Consider the following 20,379-nt stretch of genomic DNA (forward strand, 5'->3'; position numbering starts at 1 on the left):
ATATAAACGTCCGAGTTTGAAATAATATGACCACTTGGGTCTTGAACCAATAATTAGCGTAGACCTCAAGCTGTTGAAGTTATTTTCTCAGGGGACCAGAGCAACCATGGATGTGCCAAGGGCAGTCCTTCGGCTCGAAAGATGTAAACCAGATAGAAACCCCGGCACGTGGAAGCCTCTGCATATGTTCAATAATAAATGTGATTAAATTAAAGCTCCTTTGTAAACTAGAGCATAACTACCAACAGAAGCAAGCTGGCGTCTCAGTAGCTGTCCTTAACAGTGAAAGCAGACCTGAGTCAGCCGGGGAGGCGCCCAGCTTGTTTGTGACCAGTTGAAGTGTGCTCCCTCAGTCATTCACTGTGCGCATGACCAACGACACCACCTCAGAAAACAGGCCCCACGTTCACCGCCACAGAAAACAACCATTTCAGGCTTCCGTACATTTCATTTTCTTCAACATTACCTTGCAAACCACAGTAAATCAATAACGGGATAGTTAAGTACCACAGGTTCTTTGTGTTTTGTTTTAGAAAATATTGCTCAAGGCTAAAAGTGGGTTCTGTTGATGATTTTTATTTGCTGCTGGGACACACAATGATCGGAATTTTCAAATGGTTTGCTTCCTTTTAGTGGATTTCCTTAAAGGTGGGGCGGGGTGCAGTTTCGAATGGGAAATGATGGCTGCTGATAGCAGAAACTCCAGAGGAAGTGGCGGTTTTCAGTCCTGTGTTCCATAGACTAGGCCTGGTAGCTTCAGCCTTTGTTGGGTCTAATTTCAAATTTCCCGAAAAGGCTCCCCCCAGCCAGTCCCTGGGCTCCCCACACTCACCCCAGCAGGAGCCCATTACATAGAATTGAGTGAGGCTCAGTTAACTCAGGGGCGTTGAAAACAGTAAAAAAGATGGCACTTCAGTTAAAAGTTATTTACCCCAAATTTTGACAACTACCGTGTTCAGCAGTTTTCTTGCTTTTTGTTGATTTGATAGCATCAAAATATTTCTTCTTTAGCTTCAGTTTTCATGTGAATGGTTGTTTCTTAAACTAGAGACGCTGTTACTAAAACAGGTTTTAAAAAGTAGTAGCCCTTGCTTCACTGGATGCTTCCTGAAATAAGAAGAGACAATGGATATGAGGTGCTTTGAAAGTTAAAGTGTGATACATGCCTCAACACCTGTGACTCACCTGCCAGGGGTGACTTTTCCTCAGTGCTGCTTGGCCTCTCTCTCTCCTCTCTCTCTCTCTCTCTCTCTCTCTCTCTCTCTCTCTCTCTCTCTCTCTCTCTCTCTCTCTCTCTCACACACACACACACACACACACACACACACACACACACTCTCTCTCTGCTGCTGAGTCATCACTCTGCATTTTCAAATACGTTGGCTCTGTCTTGCCAATGGGTTTCAACCCTGGACAAGTTCACTATTCAGTGTGACCAGAGAAATGACAGTAGAACATTCTTGGGGTGAAAGGTTTATACCCAACTTTATTCCCACAGTGGCAGATCAATCACTAGACTCTCATCCACTCAGAGCGAGTCTGCAGGCAGCAAGGCAGTCTCTACCTCTGGGCCTCCCTACCCCCGCAGCCATCTCAGCCTCTGTCCTCAGCGCTGCCACCACTCCAGCCTCTGCTCTGCTCTCCTGCAGCCTTGCAGCTGTGCCACCGTGTCATGCCCAGAGCACTGGGCAAAGCTCTTTATATAGAGTTAATAACAGTGTATTGCCCACTCGTGTGTAGTGAGCTAGCTGACCAGGGCCAGGTGAGAATCCTGGCCACAGAAACCTTCACTTTCTCCACAGCTTTATATCCTTCATACGGTGTGGCCTTACGTTTAGATTTTTGCTAGATTTGTGGTTATATATCCTTTTGTCATTTCTGATGATGTTTGCTTGTCTTCTCTTTACTGATTTTGTCAGAGGTTAGTCTATTCATCTTTTAAAAGAACCAGTATGTTCCTGAATTGATCATCTCTTTGCCATCTTTCCATTTCCTTTGTGTTCTTCGTTACTTGCTATTGTATGTTTTCTTTGGATTTACTTGTTGTTCGGTTTATAATCTATTGTACACTTAGCTCATCTATTTCCAAGCTTTTCCCACGTAGCCATATAAAGCTATACATTGCCTTCTAAGTATTACTTTGGCTGCATCCCACAAATATTTATAGGTATCATTTTCTTTGATGTTTCCAATTTCAAGTAGGATTTCTTTTTTGACCTGTGAACTATTTAGAAGTATTTTTTACTGGCAAATACTCAGGTGTTTTGTTATGTTGTGATTGTTGCCCATTTTTCATGCCCTGTGGTCAGGGAGTGTGGCCGTACAGGTCAGATCTTGGCTGTTGGGCGAGACTCCCTACTACACGATCAACTGTTTTTTTTCTGGTGTTCCCCTTTTGCTTGAAAGGAATGCGTATTCTCTAATTGTTGAAGACGGTATTCTGTTTATGTCCTGTAGATCAAACTTGTTAACTGTGTTAGTCAAATATTCTGTGGCCTTACTGATTTTCAACCTGTTTTATGTATCAACTGCTAAGAGAGCTGTGTTAATATCTCCCCTGGCGTGGTTGCATCTCTTTCTCCTGGCACTTCCTTCGGTGTTTGCTTTAAGGCAGTGGTGTTAGATGCCTGTGTCAAAATATTACATCTTCATTTCAAAGCATTTCTTTCATCTTTATGTGATGTCATCTCTAATTGATTTTGCTGTACTGTGTACTTTTGTCTAATATTAATATAATACCTATGCTGCCTTCTTTTGTTTAGTATTTGTGCTGTTTACTGTCCCTGTGCTTTCATCATTTCTGTGTTCTTTTGTTTTAAGTGAATTTGCATTTTGTTGTTGATTTTTAATTTTTATCTAAGATTCTTTTAAATGGTTAATCATTTATATTTAGTTCTTATTGATATACCTGAACTTTTCCTGCTCTCCTATTTTGTACTTTCTGTCTACATTAGTTTCTCTACTTCTTTTTTTCTCCTTTCTCCACTCTATAGGGTTAATTTTTTTTTTTTTTTGCCTTTTACACTTTCCATTGGTTTAGAGATTATATTCTGTTTTTAGCCTTTTACTGATTATCCCTGAGTTTTTAACTTAATTCAGCAAGGCCGAAGGTTAACCACTAATTACACCTCCTCTGGAACAACACTCAGCCTTAGGCTTAATCTCTTCCCCTCATATTAGATAGAATTAACTTCAGCTGCATGTGATAAAAAACAAGCAGCAGCTTAAATAAGACAGCAGGGTATTTCCCACTCACTGCAAGAAGGTAGGAAGTAGGGTGCCCAGACTAGTTTGGCAGCTCCTTCCATCTTAACCAGCCAAGGGGCATTTGAGCTCCAGGCAGCTGGAATGATAAAGAGCCGTAAGCTTGCCGCTTCTTTTAAGGACAGTCCTAGGGATTGGCACACAGCATATGTGGTCACATGGCATTGACCAAAACTAGCTGCAAGGGAGGCAGGGCGTGCAGTTGCCTTGCTGGTGAGTGTTCCTCATTCAAATCAGGCGTCATATCACTAAGGAGGAAGAGAGGCAACTAGCGGTCTCCGCTACCCTCCTTCTCCCCCTAGACCTAAGGACCGTAAGAGTATCTATCAGTCCTTCCTCTCACGGGTCATCACAGTCTAGGGTTTCATGGCCATCTTGTTTTTAGATTGTGAAAAGTATTCACTCTGGTCGTCATTTCATATAATCACTGCTTGTTCAGATCCATCCGTGTGTTTGTCAGTTACTTGTTCCTCGTTGCTGTTGCACCTTACTTCCTCCTCGGGGGTTCCCTTTCCTTTGGGAAGTACACCAAGAGTTCTGTCAGGGAGGGTCTATGAATGGTAAAACTGTCTTCTTTTTGTTCTAGGATTGTCTTCACTTTGCCCTAAGGACTCTTGGTTGCTTAGAAGTTCAGGTGACAGTTTGTCCCAGAGCCTCCAAGGTTTTCTGTTTTCCCCTGGCTTCTGCTCTTGCTGGTGAGAACCCGCTGACTGCCGACTGGCTGCCCTGTGTTGGCACTGGTGCCTTTCTCTCCGGTTGCTTTAACATCTCTGTTCTTGGTATTCTGCAGTTCCTCTACAATTTGACTAATGATAGATTTCATTACATTTATTGTACTTGGAGATCTTTGTGATTTTTGAATCTGAGAATTCACATCTTCCATCAGTTCTAAAAACTTTCTGCTATTGTCTCTTTGTGTACCGCCCCTACACCATGTGTTTAGCCTCTGGGGCCTTTCCTCTGGGGCTTTGTCTTTCACATTTAAAAAAGTTATTTTAATCAGTCTGCTATGCTCAGTGTGATTTACTCAGACCGTTCTTCTAGCTTCCTGAGTCTCTGGAGCTGAGCTGTATCCAGTCTGCTGTCTGGCTCAGCCACACAGCTTCTTTTTTTTTTCCCAGTGACTATGTTTTATTTCTGTAAGTGACAGTTGATTCTTTTCTGTGTCTCTCTGTTCTCTTTTCATGATGTCTTGTTCTTTTTCTTAGTGTTTCAATTTCTTCTTTTATGTCTGTTAATCTTTTCAAATGTACATTATTTTTTTTACATTTCTTACCAATTATTTTTCTGTTATCTCATTTCCGAGAACTCTGATCTTCCTATGTTTTGTGTCTGCTGACTCTTGTCTGCGTGAGTTGTTTCCTCACACGTTTTGGAATTTTTACTGTAAGCCATACTGAGTGGGGTTCATTATTGTGGGAATTTCTGAATTTCAGAAGTATTGCCTCAGGATGGTTTTTCATATGCTTCTGAGAACACTCCAGAGCACCACTAGTTCAAGGTCAGTGTTAGATTAGTCTTATCAGCCTAGGGTTTTCAGACCACAGAGGTGGCCCATTGGGCCCCAAACTGCACAAGGCTCAACCTTGTTTTTTTATTTCTTGGGTAACTCTCCTCAGAGCCACCTTATCATCCCCTTTGCCGATGGGAAGACTTTTTCTACTCACCCGTTCTGTGATCTCAGCTGAGTTTGGGGTTGCAGGGTCGGCTCCCCACATGGACCTTGTCTCTTGTTTCCACTTAGTTCATCCTTTGGAAGTCCTACATTCTGGGAACCAGTAGCTCTCCTTAGGGCCACAAGACTTCCACTCACAATTCTGATTTTGAGTTCCCGCTTCATTTTTAACACTTGAGGATTTCCCTTCTTTCTCCTGAATTCAGCTCTGCTTCTTAAAAATGTTCCCTTTTATCTTGGCACACTAGGACTTGGCAGAGGGAGGGCATGTGGGCCGTCTCAGTCTCCTATCATCTCTCCATTCACTCACTGTCGGGGCCACTCGATTCTGTTTAGTTCAGCGCACTTGGCCCCCACTCTGTGCCAGAGATTGTGCTGGTTCTCCTTGCCTCTTCCCACCGTCTGTCCACTCACATGCCCACATGTGTACACACACATGAGCACAGGCACCCACACTGCCAGGTCTCAAAACCCAAACATCAGCTCTCAGCAGGCAAGAGAAGAGAGGGTACTGTGAGCACCATGTCTTTAAACATGGACAACCGTCGCCCCAGAAGACAAACTGAACACGCGGACTCCTGTAACTCGGCCACATCCACTGCTTGGCCGAGCTGCAGGGTCAGCCCCTCAGGCAAGAGTCCTCAGCGTTACTGGACTGAGGCCCCCACTCCCTCTCTGGCACCTCTGGTGCTGACTCCTCTGGGTATTGGCTCAGCCTGAGACTGCCTGGACGAGGCAGCATCCTCCCTGTCTCTCCCCCACGTCCTGAGCTCCCTGCCAGGGCAACTACCCTAGTCCCCTTAAATGGGCCAGAGGCACCATTCTCTCACTCCCATGGGTCAGCTCTCTCTAATACAGACTCACGAGTGCTGGCAGCCCCCCACAGCCTTCTGGAGTCATCCTGTGCCCCTCTCTCCACAACACACTACACTGGTCCTGTAAGCACAGTCCCTAGAGTGACTCACAGAGACCCCTGGAATCATCTTGTTCTGTTGAAGGGCCATTTTCTGACCAATTACTCTGTGTAGGAATGTGGAGATCTGCTCAGATGTAAGGTGGAGAGTTCCTTGACCTCATCAGGTGCCTGTGTATAGTCTAGGATGGTTAGAAGTAAGCAGTTTGCTGCTCATAATTGAATATTTGGGAAGATACATCTATTGTGGTAGCAACTGTGAAGAATATAAACTCAGGAAGGTTGATTGAAATAGCATGTCACAGCTGCAGACCATTTCTGAGATCTTAGAAGAAAATGAAGGGCTGGAAGGGACACCCCACCCCACCACCTTGGGAGGGAAAAGCTTTAGAAATCAGTCTGGGAAAGCACATTCTCAGCACAGATGCCTTGTCTCGGAAAGCTCTACACCAATGGCATTTGCCAGGTGGGCTGGGATAGGTGGGCAGGAGATTCCATGCTATCTGCACAGAGACAAGTTTCCCGCGCTCATCTTACTGCCCTGCCCTCAGACGTGATCTCTGTGGAGGAATAACCACCCCTCTCTCTGCCCAGCATGTGTCTGCAAAGCCCTGTCTGCAGACAGGCAATCTTATTTGGTCCTCACAACCCACCTGGGAGAAGAAAGAGCCTCATTATTTGGTGGGGGTAAAGAGGCCAATAAACAGCCTCCCCATGTTCAAAACCAGCTGAGAAATAAGACTTAGGAAATGATGGGAAGGAAATATCGGCTTTACTTCTATGAAGATCTAGAATGAAGTACGTGCCTACTTGTGTGGCCCAAGCAGCCTTTCTGGGAGTTTACCACTGAGTCCAAGTCCCAGTCAGCAGTGAATGACCACAGGCCTCCTGGAAGGTGACCACGAGAGGGCGGGCCGGGGTGCCTGAGACCCCAGGCCACAGACCTCTGAGCCCAGCCTGCACAGTCCTCCCTCCCTGGGAACAGGGCTCTGGGTCCCAGTAGCAGCGCCAGCGGAATGATGAAGCCAGAGGAACAGAAGACCCCTGTAGTGGTTTCTCCTTTTTAGGTGAGGCGGTTGTGGTCCCTCCCAAGCCCTCACAACTCCTGGGACGGCAGAAGGTTTGCAGACTCTCAGTCCAGGGCTCCTTGCATTACCCAGCATGGGGACAGAGAGAAGAACTGATTTTGCGGTGCCCCAGCTTTTCCTGGTTGAGTTACTCGTGGGGACTCCCCCTCCAGCCTCAATCCCAGCCACCTCCTCCTCCGACTCTCCCTGAAAGGAGTGAGGTGACCCCAGCAGTGATGATGACTTACTCTCTTGTGTAATTAATATTACAAAGGCTGCCTGTGGCCCTGCCACTTGTCAGCAGTTTAGCAGACATTGGACATCTGTGCATCTTTCCTTAAGTCACTTAACTTCTCTAATCTGAAGTTATCTCCTAGATAAGTAGGGATTCGATTGGTAGGTATGAATCTTTAGGAGTGGAATGCTTTTTATTTGAAATCAATGCAGAACCTCCGTATTAATATAGAAGCAATGTAGTGTTTGGGTTTTTTTTTTTTTGCAGGAACATGTTGGTGTTCATTGTAGATACTTCCTTATAAAGTCATCCATGCGACTTCTCTTGAAGGACACACGAATCTGAGAGCTGAGGTGATAGGTGACAGTTAGAATCCTGTCTCACCATCAGCATTCAGCTTATCTGTATTTGCTCAGTAGCACAAAATCAAGGAAATCCCAACTCACCCAGTTGTCTCTCAGCTTAGGTGCCTGTTAAACCCATATAGAAGCTTAAAAAAAGGATTAGCAGACAGGTTTTATTTCAAAGTTTAGTCACTAACAGTAACTAACAATTATTCGTATGAATTACTAACGATAAACCTGTGCATCAGACAAGAGGCACTCAGAGCTCGCGGGAACTGACACCGTCAGGAATGCAGAGTAGCCTTGACCCACAGCCCTCTTCCCGGGCATCACACGAGGGACCGCTGGGCAGACCGGCTTCAGGGGCTTGGTGCACCTGGCTCCAGCGTGGCGCCCACAGGTTTTATATGTACATGCAGTGTGAAAGGACAGCCCCCCAGCCAGGTTTTTTTCAAACGACCAGTGTGCCTCAGCAACCCTCCTAGTTGCCAGCCCAGATTCAAGAAGTTCAATGACACGTACAGATCTAAAATGCAGGCTGGCTTTACTCCAAGAGCTGTACAAAGAGCTTTATGTCACAACACAGGGGCACAGATCCCCAGTATTCAGTGTAACATTTTGAGTTGACATAAATGAGGATGTATGGGTTTTTTTAGTAAGAGTTTTACAAATACAATTAAAAGTATTTCTTAACAATTTGAATCAAACATATGTAGAAGCCCAAACACACCTCATGCCCTACAGTTCTGCCAGTCCCTGAGGTCCCATCCAGTCCTACCATTCCTCTTAATATTGCTGAGAAGGGGCTGAAGTGTCACCTCTGCCGTTAGGGCTGGCAGTCTAAAGGATGTGCAGAGAGCCTCCGAGCAAGGCTTGCAGGCCCAGCAAGAGAACATGATGTGACAAGCGGTGTATTGACATCGGGCCCGTCAGCCTCTCCAGTCACCTCTTACGGACACCACCTAATTTTAGGATCGGCCCTGCCAGCTCGCTTGGGCAGCTTTTGGACTCTTATTTATTTGGCACTTGGCCAGGCAGGCCTGCTTGCTTAAACGGGCTTTTGGGTCCTGGGCGTTCTCCCCTGTGCTGTGTCTGCTGGGAGAGGAGGTGCTTGGGGCTCACCCTGAGGGAGGGGAGTCCTGTGGTCCAGAGAGCCTCTTAGGGGTCTAGCACAGCCTTCCCCCTAGGCCTGCCTACCCCCAGCCCACAGTGCTTGTCAGCCGAGCGTCAGGCTCGCAGGGAAATGCCATATCTTGCCAGTCAGTCCAACTGACTTTTCTTAGAACTGCCATGTGATTAGTATTGCTGTACCCCCGAGGGGCATCCAGTCTGCTGGTAGGATAAGATGGGCTCAAGTGACCAAAGCACACGGCAGAACAACTGTGTGCTCTGGGAGGTCACCAAGAAGGTGTGAGCACAGTTCTGTCTGGGAGAGATGGCGTCTGTTAGGAGGAGACATGAAGAAAGACTCTGTAGAGGTGGGTCTTAGGTCTGGGTGCAGTCTGAGCATCCTGTTTCTGATTGCTCTTTCCATCCTTACCTCCAGGGTCTAGTCTGTAGCCCTGGAAGATGTCTTCCAGGCCCTGGGACTCCATTTCCCTGCTCCGTCAGAGGCTAGACCCGAAGAGAAGGAACTGAGATTCAGGGAAACGGGGCTTATCAGGTAGACCACCAGCTCCTGCTCCGAGGGCAGCTGCCCTGCAGGGTGGGTGCCGCCCACCTCCGGCCCTGACACTGAGACAGGACAGCATACTGGCTGAGGGCTTGTTCAAGCTCTGTGACCTTGGACCACAGGTTCCTTAATCTTTCTGCTTTAGTTTCCTCATCTGTAAAATGGGGATAGTGATCATACTCAATAGAGTTGCTGACTTTTAAATTAATGATTTGATTAGAAGTACCTGACACGATTTTTAACAGGGAGAACACAGATAATGCCTTTTTGCCACCATGACTTCAGTTTACCAGTTAAAAATCACCTATGCTATACAAGATGCCGTCTTTAAAAAGTAGAAATTTCAGAACTCCCGACCTCAGGGAGCACAGGAGTTGGGCTCCTCCATAGCAGAAGAGAGGCCTGGATTCAAACCCTAACTCTGCCACTTTCTAGCTCTGTGACCTTGCCCTGTGTCACGTTTCTTGAGATCTCGGTTTCTTTTGTTTCTAACTGGGAGGGCTGGGAGGGCTCAAGGCCATGTGCGGATGTAAGGCAGCCAGAGGGCACACAGGAAGAGCTCTGTGAACAGAGGCAGACACACGCAATAGGCTGATCAGTTTGTTACCCCGCAGGCCTGCTGCTGATTGAGGGCCCACGTCATGTGCTAAGGCCTTGCCAGGAAGCCATCATATGGTTCAAATGCATGATGTTCTCTAGGAAGTTATACAAGAGAAGAAAGTGTGGAGACCCTAAATAGGTAAACTCCTATTTGGGAAGAAACTGGAAACCCAACCAAGGGCAGAGGGAGGTATCGGTGAATGGGCACTGGACGAGGAGTGCAGATGCCTGAGCTCAGGCAGCTCCCACCCACGGTGCTGGGCTTGGGACCCCCGCTTCCTGCCCTGCAGTGGGTGCTCTAATCCAGGGCAGAGTGTGGACCACAGAGGAGGGACCCAAGCATGTCCTGCTGCTCATCAGCAGAAATGCATCTCATCATCACAGTGAGAGGACTGGGGACAAATGAGGGCCATAATTACAGAAGGAGGGTCAAATGCCAGTGAAACCCTGGACGCTATTACCCGGAGGAGGGGGAGTGCACAGCTACAACTCCTCGTCCTGAGGTACTGGGTTTCCACTGACACGCTTCACTGCTAGCACACGGTCTTCTCAGCTCCACCGTGGGGCGTCCACACTGGGTGACGCCAGCCATCCCTGTTGTTGACCTGCCTCTCTGTCTCCCCCGTGTCCCACTTTTGGATCCATCCCACCTCTTGCAGTCCCATCCTCTTCCCTTCATTATGTCTCCATCTTCTGTGGCGAAGTTTGTGGACCATGATACTTCAACCCTCGCCGATTTAATTGTTGCAACTGGCCCTGAGAGAATCCGGAAATGAGGGTGGCTTCCACTGCCTGGTGATGAGGCCAGAAAGATCACTCAGCAGCTCCCGCCTGGCGCGCACGCTGCCAGCCTCTGCTGAGCACCGCCAACACTCTCTGTACAGACAGAGGCCTGGGTGCCTGGGGCAGTCACCTTGGGTGGGGATGCGTTGACGGGCTGCACGTGGGTGTCCTGGACCACACCAGACCCCAGCTGCTCCCTGCGGCACGATGGGGCTGCGAGAGTTTGTCCATGCCTGGATTCTTCTGCCTGGGAGGGGTGTGCACTTCCTCCCGATGCTGCAGCAGGGCTGGAGCCCGCTCCGGCCGCCAAAAGAACTCAGGAGGGGCCCAAGAGGCCGGCTCTGTGGTCACAGAGGCAGGAGAGCGCTTGATCCTGAGCATGGCATTCGGAGTCAGGAGACTCATGTTGTGGGTCCAGCCCAGCCACTCGCCTCGATGATCTCAGATCTGTTTGCTCTTCTGGAAGGTGGGCATGCAAGAGCTGTGTGCACCTCCAGAGTGACTCAGCGGGAAGATAGGACAGAAGCCCTTGGCAAGTGCCTGGCACACAGCACTCCGTCCATGGTGCTGGGCTCAGTATCCATCTCCAGGTGTCTGGCCTTGCCAGGACTCCCCGAACATTTGGCCGGGTCAGCATCTGCTCAGGCCTGTCTGGAGCCACGTAGGAACCCAGGCACCTCGGGGTGGCTGAGTGATTTTCATGCTTTCCCCAGAGCTGTTAGTCAGATTTTATTCACCCTGGCGGCTCAGTAGGAGTACCTGCGTCCTTCATGTCACCGCACTGGAGAAGTGTCAGTTCCACTCTAGGGAGGAAGGGGAAGACACCCTACCAGGGTCACAGGGAACACACTCCGACCCAGAGAGTATACCAGAGAAGACCCAAGTTCAGGCCTAGAACTTCTTTTCCCTGGGCCTCAGTCCCCTATTCTGTAAAATGGGGCGACGGTATACTTCCCTGCTTCCCACATGGGGCTGGTGGGAGGGGGAGGAATCAGCTAAGGGTGACTTGCTACAGGGACAGAGCACTCTCCTAGTGTGTCCAGGGACAGCACTGACAGACGCCAGGACCCGGGATGGTTCGAGGTCAGAGCTTCAGTCCCACCTCTGGCTGGGCAGGCCTGGATCACCTGGCAGAAATAAGGCAAGGAGGGATCGCAGGATGGATGCTGATTCTCCCACCTGTGTCCACTGCCGGTGAGCCTGGGCAGTCGGTCTAGATTACAGACTTGTGATCCAGCCACAGTTCTGGGAGGCAAGCAGGCCGGCCACAAGGCTGCAGCCTCTGTTTCCTCACCTGTAAGTGGAGATTATAGTGCCCACCTGTGTGACTTCATGCCTGTACCCCCAACTGGGAGGTGTTTATGGCCCCTGTAGGCAGAGACGCTGCCAGGCCCGGGTAGCAGGGCCCCCTGGGTCTCCCCACTGTTTGGACAGCCTTCCGCCTGCTCCGCTTCCCTCTGCAGCTCTCTGCATGCTCACTGCTCCCACGTGGCGGCCACGCTGCCAGCAGCCCCCAAGGTCACAAGCCAGAGCACTGGACGCCTAGAGACCAGGGGCTCCCTTATGTCTGTCCCTCTCCCTTCTCTCTCTCTGTGATTCCCCCTTGGGTTCCTTCCAAACCAGTCAGCGGAAGCGGGGGACAAGACCCCACGTCCGCATCGCCCCCTCGGGTGGCATGAAGCTTCAGGGAGACAGGAGATGGGGTCACCTCGCAGCCAAGGAGGGCAGGAAGGGAGCACCGCCAGCCTGCCCCGGCCCGAGGAGTGCCACCCCTCTCCCCTCTGCAGTTCCGCTCTGCCTGCTCCCGAACAGATGATAACGGAGATGGAGCATATGGGCCCCAAAGTCACCGGGCCTTCTGGGAAAGTGACACTGCTACCCCAGGCTCAGGGGGAGGGGGCCCCACTGGCTCCTGAGCACAGCTTCTCCCTTTGTTCTTCACAAGGGCGCAAGGTTACCCATCCTGAAAATGAAATGTGCACGCTCTGACTCGAGGAAGAATTCCTTCTATGGAGGCGGCACTTTAGGAAGGCAGGTGTAGGGAGGCACACACCTGGGGTCGGAACATATGGGAACCGAGATAGGGCCCCTCCTGCCTCGGCGCCTACCCAGGCCTGTGCTGCCAGCAGGACACCCACCCAACCTGGCCACCAACTCCCCTGCCCCTGTGCGTGTGTCGAGAGCCCCCCAGAGTGCCACAGGCCAATCCCAGGTGGTGCCCAGCCTGCCTCCAGGCTGGCTCCGTGACGGCGTGAGCGAGTCTGTGCCCGGGGCTGGGTGCCCTTGGCACCTTCTGGGCTGAGTTTCCCCCCACCCCACTGCAGCCGAGTCTGTGCCCGGGGCTGGGTGCCCTTGGCACCTTCTGGGCTGAGTTTCCCCCCACCCCACTGCACCTCTGACAGTATTCTCTGCACCTGAGCCACACCCTGCAGGACAAACCGGGAAAGCTGGGGAGAGGGACACAGCATCAGGCTGAGGGAGGGAGCCTGGCCAGTCTCCCTTCCTGTTCCCATGACACCTCAGGTCTGACCAAGCAGCCCCTTTCCCTCCCCTGGCCTCGTCCTCAACTGTTCCCGCAGACCCTGGGATTGGGGCACCCAGGGCATCTGGGCCATGTGAGGAGCCCATTTCCAGGCAGCTTGGAGCTGCACACATGCGGCCAGGGAATGGCCGTCCCCCAGGGCTGCAGGTCAAGACTGGGATGTACTGGGAAAGCAGCCCTGAGAGCCCAGCTCAGGCCCATGGGGAGGCAGAGGGTCCCAGGAAGGGCCCAGAAAGCAGGAGGGAGCAGGGGAGCTGTAGCCAGCGGAGAGGGGGAGAAGAAGCTAGGGGGAAGGGAAGGCAGCCGGCAGTCCCCCCTCTCTCTCGCCCGCCATGGCCCCCCAAGTCTCAGCCTACAAAGCTGTTAGTCAGGGAGGAAGCCACCAGGTGTGCATTCCTTGGCAGAGAAGCCACTTGGTGGGGAGGGGGTAAGAGAATGATTCTGTTTTCCTTTCACCTTTGACCTATGGCCACGATGACCCTATGGCTGCCCCTGCTTTTTTCTGACCTGCCCGGGATGTTCCCAGGAGGCCCTAAGACTGAGTGTGAATCCTGATCCTTCAGAACAGCAGGGGAAGGAGTGGACTAAATGTGACCTGGCCTGCCTGCGGGCGAGGTAGTCAGAGGCAGCACCGGCCCCTCGAAGTCCAGCTCGGCCCCCACCTTCTCACCAGGGACCAGGACATGTCTGCACACACCCGCACATCCCTCCTTCCCTGACGGAGGTGCCTTGCCTTCCCTCCGCTCTTGGACTGTGACTGACTCGTGAGGCTTTAGATGAAGAAAACTAGAAGGGACTGACAGCCCTCAACAAGCTGACTGTCTGGTCTCTGGGCAGCAGCGGGACTAGGTTGGCCTGGAACACTGGCAGCTCAGGAGCCAGGTGCGCCGGAGGGGTGCAGGGCTGGGGAGACCAGGCAATGTGGAGTCCAGACAGGCCTCCCCAGGGAGCTTGCAGGCTGGTGGGAATTTCAGGAGAAGGTAGCCGAGCACCAGGCAGGCTCTGAGGGGTGCAGTGAGTGCTCCAGACAGGATGCCACTCTTGCACCCTGGACCTCAGTCATCCAGCTGTGAGATGGGGTCGACAGCTGCCCTCCTCGCCTCCCAGGGCTTTTGGGGAGAAGATAGAAGGTCCCGGCCAAGACGGGCCTTGGAAAGTGCGACGCAGTACGAAGTCCGGGGATCGACTGCCTCTCACAGCCTTCTCTTCTTCCCCACAGGGCCACCCGTTCATCGTGCAGTTCAATGACGGAAACGCCACTGTGGTGTCCATGTGGGTGTGCAGGGCGCTGGAGGAGAGGCGGAGCCAACAGGGTACCCCGTGAGGCCTCGGGGCACTGACGGCCCAGGACTGGTCACCAAGGGGAAACCCACCTGTTGTACCCCCTTTCCATTTGCTGTCTGCGCCAGAAGAGCTTTGCTGGGCCCAGGCTGCCCTGCTCTCAGCTGCCACCCTGCCAGCAGATGGCCTTGCCTAGGGCGGCCTCTGGGGCGGCCAGCCCCTGCTGGGGCATGCCCTCCCCCACTCTGATCTGGACACACTGACTGAGGGTGGGTGGAGGGGTGGGACATCAACAATGGAGGCTCCCGCATCACTGATGAGAATAAAAGTAGTACTGCTTTGTGGCCCCCATGCCCTGAGGGTTGTATTGTGCAGGTAGTCCATTACCCACCTGAGGCCGGGGCAGGGCGGGAGCCCCACCTTTGCAAGGATGTGTGGCAGTGCCAACCCCCTGTGCCCAGAGCTGCCTTTCCCCAGGTGCCTGCAAATGGCCCAAGTGCCCCCCGACATTCTGTGACAAGGCCTGCAGCCCAGCCCATTTGATAAATGAAAAATGAAGGCATGGAGGTCCCTGAACCAAGTCCAAGAGCCAGGACCTGGGACTCCCTTCTTGGGCTTCTTGCTGGACTGGGGTTTGTCCCACACTTGAGGGCCGGGCTGTCCCAACAGCAACACCAGCTCCGACAGTGATGTGACCAGGGTCGGTGGGAGCCGGGAGCAGGAGACCAGGAGCTGGTGAAAGAGCCCCGGGCCACTCTGAGAGGCCCTTCCTCTTCCTCGCACCCCCCGCGGCTCCTCTGCAGCAGGCCACCCCACACCAGCCTTGACCCCAAAGCTCACTCACCTCAGGCCGCCCACAGCCTCATCTCAGGTAACCCTCTCAGTCACCCACCAGGTAAGTGTGGTAACCCCCGTTTTACAGCCAAGGCACTGAGAGAGGCTCAGGTTTCCACTTGGAGATCTGAGTACTCCTGCCACATCCGAAAGCAATACTGATGCCATGCGCACACCCAGCACCTCCTCCACCACTTCCCCAGCCCAGTAAATGGCATCTCTGTCCTCCCAGTGCCCAAGCTGAGATGCCGGGACTCAGCCTTGCTCCTGTCTTTCACACCCCACATCCAGCCCACCTGGGTGTCTCCTGTAGTCTTTGCCTTCAAAATGCATGGATTCCACCACTTTCCATCTTCCTCAGGGGCCCTACTCCTGGGCCCCGGGCAACAGCCTCCCACCAGGCTCCTGCTCCCTCCCTGCCCCCTGCAGTCTACACCCCACATACTGCTAAAGGGAGCCGGTGAAACAAGGCAGATCATGGCCTGCCCCTGTTGACTCCTCGGCTCCCAGCCATTCCGACCCAGCAATGGCCTGTGTGACCCTGCCATCTGCCCCCTTTATCTCTGACCTCAACTCCCACCACCCCCAACTCTCACTCTCCTCCAGCACCGTGGCCTCCTCACTGATGCTTGAACAGAGTGCCACCCACTCGGGCACAGAGACATCTGGCTGCCCCCAAAGGCTCATGCTCCCTCCATAGTGGATGGCTGCTGCCGGGAAGCCACCGCTCAGCCTGGCGTGACGTCTCCCGGGTCCCTTGCATTTCATGGGGGCCATGTGACTAGTGCTTGTCACTGGAATGAGAGCAGAGCTTATGTTGCTTCCTGGCCAAGAAGCCTAAGATGCAGAAGTGCGTTCCTCGCTGTGCCTTCAACACTCTCCTACCAAAGGCAAATGACCACGGTGGCGGGGCTGGAAGGGCCAAGCTGCAGCACAGGGAGCCTGAATCCTTGAATCACCACGCGGAGGGATGTGCTGCCCAAAGGAACAGCTGCCGTGGACTGTTAGATGAGCCCGAACTAAACTACTTTGTTGCTGTGTCACTGGCAGCGAGTGTTAGACCAGCTAACACAGACCTTGGTTGTGGGGGTGGCAGCAGGCTTCCCCATGTGTCCCCATGGCTCACTTCTGCACCCTTCAGATCTCGGTTCAAATGGCATCTCTGAGTCCTGAGCTGACCCCTCTTCAGAATGACACCTGCTTCCTGGGACCCAGGTTGCCCTTCCCTGCACCTTCTTCCTCCATTGCATTTGTTACTCTGCAACAAACAACTAATTTTGCAATTTATTTTATCTACTGTCTCCTTGTTTCCCATCTCACACACATACACCCACACACCAAACCATGTACACTCCACATGGGCAGAGGTTCTGGTCTGTTTTCTTCACATGGTATCCCCAGTGCCAAGAACAGAGCCAGGCCTAGCAGGTGTCCAATAAATGTCTGTTGGCTGAGTGGCCAAAGTGGCGGGGCTGACTCCCAGCCCACTGAAGGGACCACCCTGTGCACAGAGCATCATTTTATTTTCTCAGCCAGGATCGGAGCCATCATAATTTTATTAATACTTTTTTCAAAGCAGCACAAGCATCCAGCTGCCCCGGGCATGGGACAAAGCGCTCATCTCCTTCCTGAGCACCTGCTGTTCCCTGCATTCAGGAAGGTCTCAGAATTGCAGCCCAGGCCATCAGGGCTGTGCTCGGAGCAGGGATGCTACAAGGAACACATGCTGTGGGCGTTCCAAGGAAGGGGCGCTCAGTGACCAGGAAAGCTCAGGGGCTCCCCAGGGGGGCCTAACCGCCCCAGAATGTGAACCAGCCACCGCTCAGACTTAACACTGACCCTTGCTTTGAGAAGATGTTCCCAGCAAGGCTGTCATCTCCACACCCTAAACCAGGGGAGGTGGGGGAAAGGCCTCCTTCATAGGCACATTCAGTCTTCAGAACGATCCCATGGCATAGGTGGTGGTATTAATCTGCCATTTTGCAAATAGAGAAACTGAAGCACAGAGAGGCCAAAGGACTTGCCCAAGGTTACCCAGCAAGCAGGTAGGCCCCCTTAGCCACACCTGCAGAGCCAGCAACCCCAGCACTGCACATGTGCCTGTTAGCACGCACATGCAGGCCCCGCATCTGTCCAGCACAGAGTTTGTGCACAATGTGCAAAGACACTAGCAGTACCTTTGCACGTGGGTGCAGGGATCTGCCCTGTGACTTGCCCTCGGGGGATGGCAGCACACCCCTCAGGCACTGTGAAACCCTGCACTGGAGGCCGCAGTGAAGCCCTGGCCTGGAGACCAGCTTCCACATGACCTTGGACGGAGCTTATCTCTGTTGGAGCCTGTTTCCTCGTCAATACAGGCAGGGCTTCTCTCACTGAGTCCTGGAGCTCCTCCCAGCCCTGATGTTCCAGAGACAGGGTCCTCACCCTCTGGGGCCATGGACCCCCATGAGTATCCCACAAAAGAGACCAACCCTGGCCCCAGATTAACAGGCACCCATGGGCATACATAGGGGTTTGTTCACAAGTAGGGTCCCTGCAGCCCCAGGCACCCGCTCGCTCATGGACCCCAGGTGGGGCATTCCTGCTTTGGGGTTGCCCCCAAGGTCTAAGTTTCCCTCCATTCAAAGTCTTGGGATGACGGGGGAGTTAGGCACTCCTCTGGCTGGAGGGCAGGGCGCTCTTTGGCTTGTTGAGGCTTAGTCGCTTCTTGTTGCCCTTGGCATCACCAGGCCAAGCTGCCTTTGCCCTCAGGTCATGGGAGGGCTGAGATCTGGAACACGGGGGCAGGAGCGAGCTCTTCCCCCTGCCCCGAACACCACCCCCTTACCCTGCCCAGGCAGCCTACTCCCAGTCTTCCCATCAGACCCCTCTCAGATGGAATCTCCTCTTGGAAGCTTCTTTGTTCTCTTCTCTGGGTACAGACTGTGCGCCCCCCAGGGCAGGGGTGAGTCTGACTCATCTCCCCCCAGGACCTGGCCAGGGCTGGCACACGGAAGGTACCCCGAGGTGTGCGAGGGCATCAGGGAGGGCTGGCAGTGTGGAGGGAGGGAGCACACAGGCCCAAGGCCCTGGCGGCAGCTCCATCTCCCCAGGACTTGTCACCGTCCTGTTCTGGCTTCTGGTTCCAGCCTGCAGTGACACCCATTTGCCTTCTAACCAGAACCTTCTGGAGATCAGACCCCCATGGGATTCAGCCTCAGCCTCTCAGTCCTTCAGGGAGCCTGTAGGGGAGCATTTCCGGGACAGGAGGGTCCCTGTGAAGCGCCCAGGTCACACTACAAAGCAGATGCCACCCTGGCTTAAAGGCAAGGAGGCCTCCTGGCACTCGGCCCACTGCTCCTTCCTGCTTCTGTGCCCTCAGACTTCCCATCTGGGGACTCAAGTTTACAGGATCCAAGGCTTTGGAGATCCTGCAAAAAGGCAGGGAACAAAAGGAAGGGTGGGACTGTTGTTCTCAAAGTGCTTAGACACATCCTTGGGGCTCAGAGCCCCCGTCTTGGGGCCCAGCCCAGTTTGGAGGTCGGCAGGCCAGTGCAAGGTAGGCTAAGTGCTACAACCCAGCTGAGAGAAGCTGTAGGCACCCTGTCTAGAGGCCAAGGACCTGGGCCTTGTGCTTGAGCTGATCAGACCATCACCTTTCAAGAAGGCTGATCTTCCCCGACCTTTGCATACTCAGGGCTGAAGGCCAGAGTGTGACTTTAAAGTGAGGCCCCCAAGGTGGTGCCAGGCATGCAGGCTGGCAGCCCCCACAGGCCCCTTCCATCACCCGGGTCCTGGAGCCTAGCGGAGCCTGGAGAGGGCCCTGAAGCTGCCTCAAGGACATCTTCCATCCCCACAGGCTGCTGCCCGAATTCCCCACCGGAGTGTCAGCCTTTAGCTAAGTCTGGGCTCTGTCAGGATGGGTGGTCTGTTCTCAGTCAGCACACAGGAAGGTGGGGAGAAGAACATGGGACCCTGAGTCCTGGCATGGAGGAGGGAGGCGATGCCAGGCAAGCCCACAGAAGGCTGTGGAACAAGGGGAGCAGGAGAGTATGAAGGGAGCAGTGCCCGCAGCTCACGGTGGCACAGGAAGCCGGCAGTGTTCTGACTCCATAGAGGAGCCGGTGACTCCCGAGACTGTACTCAGGCCAGGTCCCAACTTCTACACTAATGAGTCAGGGTGTTTTCACTTCACACAGCTAGAAACACTCAATCTAAGGGCAGGTGCGAGGCTGAGGGCAGCGTCGGCTCCGAGGGGCCTTGGTGAAGGAAGTGTGGGAAGGGGTCGGTGGGAAACCCAGGCAGCTGGAAGCAGTGACTAGCTCAGGAAGTAGCCCCTGAGCCTGGTCCTCTGTGGGGCCAGCTGCCGGCCCAGGGTGCGGGAGAGAAGAAGGGAAGGGGAGGAAGTCAGTCCTCAGTGGCAGGGCTGGGTTTCAGTGGCACTTCCTGGCTTGGACTCCTTGCTGTCAGGACTCCTTTCTGGTCGGCAGAAACTGTGTCCCTGATATCCCAGAGATGCTCATGATCTAGTGGGCAGGCAGGTGGGGAGGGGCTGCCCAGGAGTGGGGCCCCTCGGGGGTGGCCAGGTGGAGCTGCAGCCAGCCTGGGCGAGCGCAAGCCACTGCGATGGCTTACAATGTGGGGCTGGGGCGCCAGCAGAGCCCAGGCCTCGGAATGACGAATTTTCTGCTGAACATCTACAAATATTTGCTGTGACTTTGGACAGAGTCTGGAAAAGACTCTGTTTCCTCCCTTGGCGGTATCATTTGTCTTGTTTTGAAGCCACGAGATTGCAGGCAGGAACTTACAGACCAAAGTTTGTCTTAATTGCTGTGGTGTCACCACCTCCGCTGGCAGATAACAGCACAATGAACGAGTCGATGGGGCTGAGCCCTCCAGGTCCTTCTTCTAAAGTGAGACAAATTTCCCTCCTTTGAGCCCAATGGTCCATCGGCAGCTCTGTCATTTATTTATCTCCCTAACAGTTTGCATTAACTTGCAAGGGATAAAAAGTCTCTCCTGCTGCAGACTTAGTTAAAGGCATCCAGTTGGTAAAGCCAGGCTGTGCGGCTGGACACTCCTAAGAATTTCTTTTTATTTTTCCTACCCTTCTTTTAGGCTGGGGGTAGTAGGGAGAGCAATGAGGGTGCACGGGGGGCAAATTAGTGAGGGCGGCAGGATGGAAAAAGA

At 52.9% G+C, this 20,379-nt stretch overlaps 1 protein-coding gene across 14 annotated transcripts in view; it reads left to right on the plus strand.

Annotated features, from left to right (window-relative positions):
• The window catches only part of MAP2K5 (mitogen-activated protein kinase kinase 5), a 248,612-nt gene extending 233,885 nt beyond the window's left edge, over positions 1-14,727 (plus strand). For all 14 annotated transcript variants that reach the window (XM_073212061.1, XM_073212064.1, XM_073212062.1 and 11 more), the window contains one exon: positions 14,315-14,727. Coding sequence is in view for 9 of the 14 variants with exons in the window: in XM_073212052.1 (XP_073068153.1) it covers positions 14,315-14,419 (105 nt within the window). In the remaining 5 variants the exon portion in view is untranslated. The remainder of the gene's footprint in view (positions 1-14,314) is intronic.
• Positions 14,728-20,379: the final 5,652 nt, after the last annotated feature.

This window comes from Manis javanica, chromosome 8, assembly GCF_040802235.1.
Source record: "Manis javanica isolate MJ-LG chromosome 8, MJ_LKY, whole genome shotgun sequence".
Lineage (NCBI taxonomy): Eukaryota > Metazoa > Chordata > Mammalia > Pholidota > Manidae > Manis > Manis javanica.